The following is a 6,385-nucleotide window of genomic DNA, read 5'->3' as shown; positions in this document are numbered from 1 at the left end:
TACACTCTTATCGCGAAAATATTTCATCAAGTATAAATACATTATTCAATAGAGATATATAATAATAATTTATGGTATAACGATATTCAATATATGAGTTGAGATGCTAAAAGTCATATACTCTAGGAAATTAGTCGCCGTACTCGTCGAAGAAATATATCTACAAACCCGGTCTTCTTTTTCTATCACCACACCCCTGCTGATCGCTTTTCTTTCTTCGGTTAAGGATGGCGTTGCCTCAACCCCGCCCTGATCCGTAAATATTGGCGACCCCGTAACAGCTCCTCGTAAAAATCACTTGATTACAACCCCTCCCTTCATCACCCAAACATCGTTCATCAGAGAAGAAGTGCAATGAAAAATAAATGCTCGGGCTTCTTTTTATAATTATTAAAATGTAGAAAAAATTATTTTATTCTTGTATAATTTTAATAATAAAAACTGGGAATTTTTTAGTTTAATTCTATCATTTTTAATTTTTGAAATAATTTGAAATAAATGGTCATAATTAGATTTAATAATCAGGTGAATTTGACAAATAATATGAAATGATGATTACGAGAAGAAACCGTTTTTTTTTTCAATTCATAATTGAAAAACGACTCAGAATAACATATTAGAAAGGATAATTAAGAGATCAATATTTTAACGTTTCATTTATCATAGAAACAAGGTGAATTAATTTTCAACGTAATAAGAGAGCAGTTTTATCATTTTTATAAAAGTCGTAAAAAACTGAGATTGAGACAAGTTTGCGAGTTTAAACATATTTAATTATATTATTTAATTATAAATCCTGTACAAAGTTCATAAATATCAGCCTCATTTTATCTATAAACTTTATAAATAAATTGATTAAGAAAAACTGATAAAGAAATCAACTACTTAAAAAAAATTATGCTCCCTGCTCACATATCGATGAAAAAAGTACTTACTGTATTGAATTTTTATTTTACCTTTTACTTTACTTTTTATGAGAATTGTGCGTGTCACTATAGTTTGATAACGTATATTGCGTTACCTACGATATTTTTTTCGGACGTAATAACAGCGCATAGCCGCTAGCCGCGCAACGCGTCACCCTCGATATTTCAATAGGCTGAAACTCGATACGATCTGATCGATAGTTCGTCCATATTGTTGCTACGGGGTGGGAACACTGGGAACGTGCCATGTATATCGTTACGTTATGTAACCTGTTAAGTGGCTTGATGTTGTTACGGATTTTAGAGATTATCGCGTACACATCGACGAATAAATCTCGCTGTATTCCGTAATTTTTTGTATTGCGGCCCTTTAATTCGCTATTTATTTGTATATATTGTCATTGTGATGTGCATTAATTCACAACGATTATCATTTGTCTCAACAATATTATGAAAGCTTATATTTTATTATTTACTAATTTCGTGACGGGCACTTTTTTCATTTCTGATATTTTTGACATCTAAACCATACGTGTGATTTTTGTTTCAGATTTTTCTACTTGTATCACTTCTCTTTCTACGCGTATCATTATCGATTTAACGGACAGTACAGCAGTTTGGCGCTGGTTACATCTTGGCTCTTTATACAGGTGAGTATATTTTGTTCATTTCATTACGCTCGAGAATGAGAAATGGATATAAGCTGCATTGATTGTATATCTTTATTTAACTTTCAAAGATATGTCTTGATACGATTGCGTAAAATATGATCAATGAAGAATGCGGTCAAGAATAAATTGTTTGATGAAAGTATGCGAATATAAGTACTTGGTAAGGCACAAGTATTTATGCGGTATATTTTGGGATTAAAGTGGCGCGCCGTCGGATCGTGAAATAATCGTCTTCGCGATAAAAAAACTTCTACGGGAATAGAAAAGTTTTCTCAAGAAAAATTGCTCTTTTGCATTGAAACGGACATTGATCACAAATATTCCGTGACCTACTTGTGAGGATTTTAACCGATATAGTTGGCTTAAGGAATAGCAAGGAAAAAAATCCTTCAACAATTGAGCTGTCTAAAAATTATATCATATATACATATATATTTTTAGCAATCCTTTCGGGATATAAGCATTTTACATGTAACATAGAATATTATTAATTAAATGATATTTGAATGATTTTTAAATCGATAAACGACTCATTAATAAACGCTCTTTGTCTCTGAATAATTTATTTAACACAACTAATTGTAAGTATTGGGAAGTAAAAATAAATGAAAATCTATCAACATAAAAAAAAGTGAAATTTTATATTGCTGTACTTTCCAGTATAAATCATCACATTTGAATTGAAATATTAAAGAGAGAATGCCGATATATAGATATAGATTATATTTATTGTCCATGTGGTTTCCATAAAATAAACGTACGCCAACATTAATCTTTTTCATTGTTTGTATATAGTGTTAATTAATATTAAAAATATAAAATTTTACTGTATCAAAAAATATACGTTGAAAGTTTATGAAAGAAACTTTGAAATCATTGAAAAAAATATATTGTTTATTTAAAAATCTTTATATTTAATTCCTCTGAGACTGAATAATATTAATTTAATACGATTACATCATAGCATTTATTGTAAAATTATGTAATATACAGCAATCGTGTGTGTATATATGTGGAATTTTTTGGTTATTGATTATTGTAATTGTATGCCGAATCCGTATAAAAAATAGAATGTGAGAGTCAGGTTTGTGACGCGAGTTTCCACTTCCGCCTCTAAGAATCTCGTCGAATGAGGGAATAGATGAGGGAAAATGGAAGCGTAATATTTTGCATGCGATCTTGTCGGCTACCGTTGGGAGTCCTGCGATTGACAGCAACCGTAGCAGGACGAAGAACGAGCCGTGCCATGGTCGTGGTCGCTTGGCTGGATAGCCTAAAGCCGCTATCGCTCAAACTTAAGTTACGTAAACGCAACCGGGACAATGCTCTTGACAGCTCGATCGATAGAAATAATTTAATGCGGCTTCTTGGTTCCTATATACAAATACGCATAAGGATACTTTAACACGGGAATCTTGTTCTCTCATCGAAAAGGGCGTGTCCCGTTTCTTCCATTAAGAACGTAATTCCATTTTAAGTAATCGTTAGTGAGGTATTGTCGTGTGTTCCATTGACTATATTTCATTAGGAAATATATATATGCTCTTGTTCTTAAATTTTTGTTGATTTACAATTATTTTATTAATTATGCTATTATTGTTTTCTATGCGACGAACATGTAATGAATTATTATTGCTTTCGTTTGTTATCAGAACATTGTATCACACTCACGATAAAATTTATATACCGCAGATCTTTTGCCTTTTGTATTTTACGTAATTTGACGTAATTTGACATAGTTATTGGTTATAATTGTACGTTTCTCTCTACATTTAAGTGAAGTATCTATCGAGTTACAACAAACGATCGATCGTAATAGAACATTTGCCATAAGCCGCTGGAATTTTAGAAACAAATTTGCCTGCTATGCCAATAATACGGTGGGTAATCTGATTGGAGAGCGTACTTTGATAACGCAATAACTTATAATTAGATGATCGCGATGGCCGTATTAACAGGTATTATTATAACGGCGTTACGATAGATAGCCGCTACGTTAATAACTACATTCGATATGTACTGTGTACATTTCATGCGTAAAAACTGAATACCATTAAAGTTTAATGGAGTGGTTAATTCACTCGATAAAAGGTGTAAATGCATCACGATGCTGCATCATTACGCGCTGGGGGAAAAGATTACATTATTATGTCGTATTCACCATTCAATTGTTGAACACATTTATTATACGATTATTTTTTAAATTATACTATTTTAACGAAGACTTATCGAGGCGCAATAATTTCGATGAAATTAGTATACATTCTAAATGTGAAGTGTATTGTACGAAAATTGCAATTCTTATTATTGCTATAAAATAAATTAATAGTTATTTCCAAATATAATCCATATAAAATGTTATAATATTTCGAATATTTCAGACTATATCTCTTAAAATTTAAGATTAGTGTTTAATATTGTTGTTATACTAAGCATTGCCTGTTATTACATTATTATATCATATAACAATCATTATAACATAGTATAATTTCATTGAATTTTCTTTGTTTTATGATAAAAGATTATCGAATGTATGCACTAAATGTGACATAGCAATTTCTCTTATAAACGCAAATAAATAAAATAATATATTGGTACGTTTGAGAACGTAATCGAATATGCTTTACAAGTAGAGTGCGACTTAAGCCATTACGTCGATGATGACAGTCTTTACTCGATAGGCGGATTACGGGTTCGTTAACATGATCGACGGCTTAACGAGCGACAATTATTTCCTGGGAACGAGTTCACGAATACCGCACAGCGGCAAAATTCGAAAAGCCCGGGGGCACGTCGGCCGAGAATCGTTTTGATTCTCGGATGGCAAAGCTCTCGTCGGCTGTTGCTGTAGGTCAGAGTTCAGCCGATTAACCCCGCGGCGTGATTATACGCCGATTCGATATCGATGTCATTGGCGTTGATTATCCGCCAAACGAAAACTTGATATACTCAGATCCCGCTCTCGTACCTGCAATCACTCCTATACTCTCCACTCTCCGTCATTCTTTCCTATCCACCTTGAGATCCACTCCCGCTTCACCAATCTTTCTATCAGTCTTCTTTTTCTCAAACAGTGCGGAATCGTTTCGCTCTTGCCGACGAATCACTGAGAATACCATTTCCTTCGCGTCGTTGACAGGTGCCCAGACCTCGAGATATCTATTTTCCATATCCAGGATTTTTCTTCTCGCTCATCCGCTCGTCACCTTCGCCCTCCTACACATTATTTGTTCATGTTAGATTTTTCAATCTTTGAAAAGAGAAAGCATCAAAATAAATACACTTCTCATTGGTACACTTTGTTACATCTCAATTCCAATTGCACGAGCAATACTCTGTTTAATCAAGAGACGTTCTTAAACTATCTAATGAAGCAATAGGCTATTTTTAGGAATAGATAATTTGATTCCATGGCATGCGTGAAGAGAAGCTGCGTTATTGCGCGATCGTTACGATCAATATGGATCGGTAGAGACAAGGTTCGAAGCGATTGCGGAGAAAGAGAGCGCTGATATAGAACAAATTTGGCGAATTTCCATATAAATTTGCTAGGCGCGAGCGGCTCACATACACTGAACGAACGAGTATATAGATCCATGTATGCTGCGAGATATATCTCGCGAGATGAATTCTTGCTTTTTGTTTCTTCAATAATGTCCGACATAGACGCACGAGGAATGGCGAATTCTTTTGGCGACATATATATATATATATATAAAGAGACAAAACTCTATGTGTATTACACAAACATTGTTTTTTTATTTATTGTTTCAGCACTCAATGTTATATTTCTTTCATCACTATGAGCTACCAGTGATTCTGCAACAGGCGCAACTTCAGCAATTGCTATTTCGTAATCATATTCAGCCTCAGGCACAGCCAGCGACACCCAGCACGGCCCCAACTACCTCGGGTCCAGGATCGCCATCATCGTCAGCGTCACCGTCAGCGGCACCTTCACCTTCGTCGAGTCCGAACCCGTCAACACCTACGACGGAACAGACGCAACAAAACTATATTACTGAGCTTTCTCAGCTCGATTTAGAACCTAGCAATGCAGAGGCACAACATACGAATGTGGATACTACGCAACAAACATCCGTGGCAACGACGGCTGATCGTCGAGATGATTCTGTTCGAGGTACGTCGTGATTTTAATATTTTTATCTGTTAGCGTTGTTTTTCATTGAACCATCGGCTAAAAAATGATACTAACAAATGTGATAAAAAAATTGGATTTAAATTTAACTAAGATGAACGTTCCAATGAGCAGACATGTATCTATGTCCAAACACTTATATAAAATTTATTATTATTAATCTTAAATGTTTTTTAATATAATATTATAATTTAATTGTAATTTTTAAATATAAAAATAATATAATATTTAATTTAAATTATATAATATTGTAATAAAAAACAGAGCATTTAAGATTAATAATAAATTTTGTGTAAGTGTCTAGACATAAGTACATGTCTGGTCATTGGAATGTTTACTTTAGTTACAATTTTTTAATGTAAACTGAAATTTATATTTCTAGAAGTTTTATATATATATATATATATATATATTTATTTATTTATTTATTTATTTATTTATTTATTTATTTATTTATTTGAAGAGAAATTGTGAATGGATTAAGTAATTTTATTTCCTAGCGTTTTAAAAGAATTAATCATCATTAATATCGTATCATTGGATATTATATATTTGATTGAATTTCGATACTTAACATACTGTTTCTGTAAATTTGTGTAGAGGAGCAAGTTAAAATGATACATTTTTAA

At 32.8% G+C, this 6,385-nt stretch overlaps 1 protein-coding gene across 1 annotated transcript in view; it reads left to right on the top strand.

Annotated features, from left to right (window-relative positions):
* LOC105623696 (membralin) overlaps positions 1-6,385 on the top strand; it is a 77,693-nt gene that overhangs the window by 59,048 nt on the left and 12,260 nt on the right. Inside the window, exons 8-9 of the mRNA XM_012205080.1 lie at positions 1,477-1,576; positions 5,372-5,738. Of these exons, the coding sequence (XP_012060470.1) occupies positions 1,477-1,576; positions 5,372-5,738 (467 nt within the window). The remainder of the gene's footprint in view (positions 1-1,476; positions 1,577-5,371; positions 5,739-6,385) is intronic.

This window comes from Atta cephalotes (genome assembly GCF_000143395.1).
Source record: "Atta cephalotes unplaced genomic scaffold scaffold00002, whole genome shotgun sequence".
In the NCBI taxonomy this organism is placed as follows: Eukaryota; Metazoa; Arthropoda; class Insecta; order Hymenoptera; family Formicidae; genus Atta; species Atta cephalotes.
The sequence above is the reverse complement of the archived record's forward strand: the minus strand, read 5'-3'. Positions and strand labels throughout refer to the sequence as shown.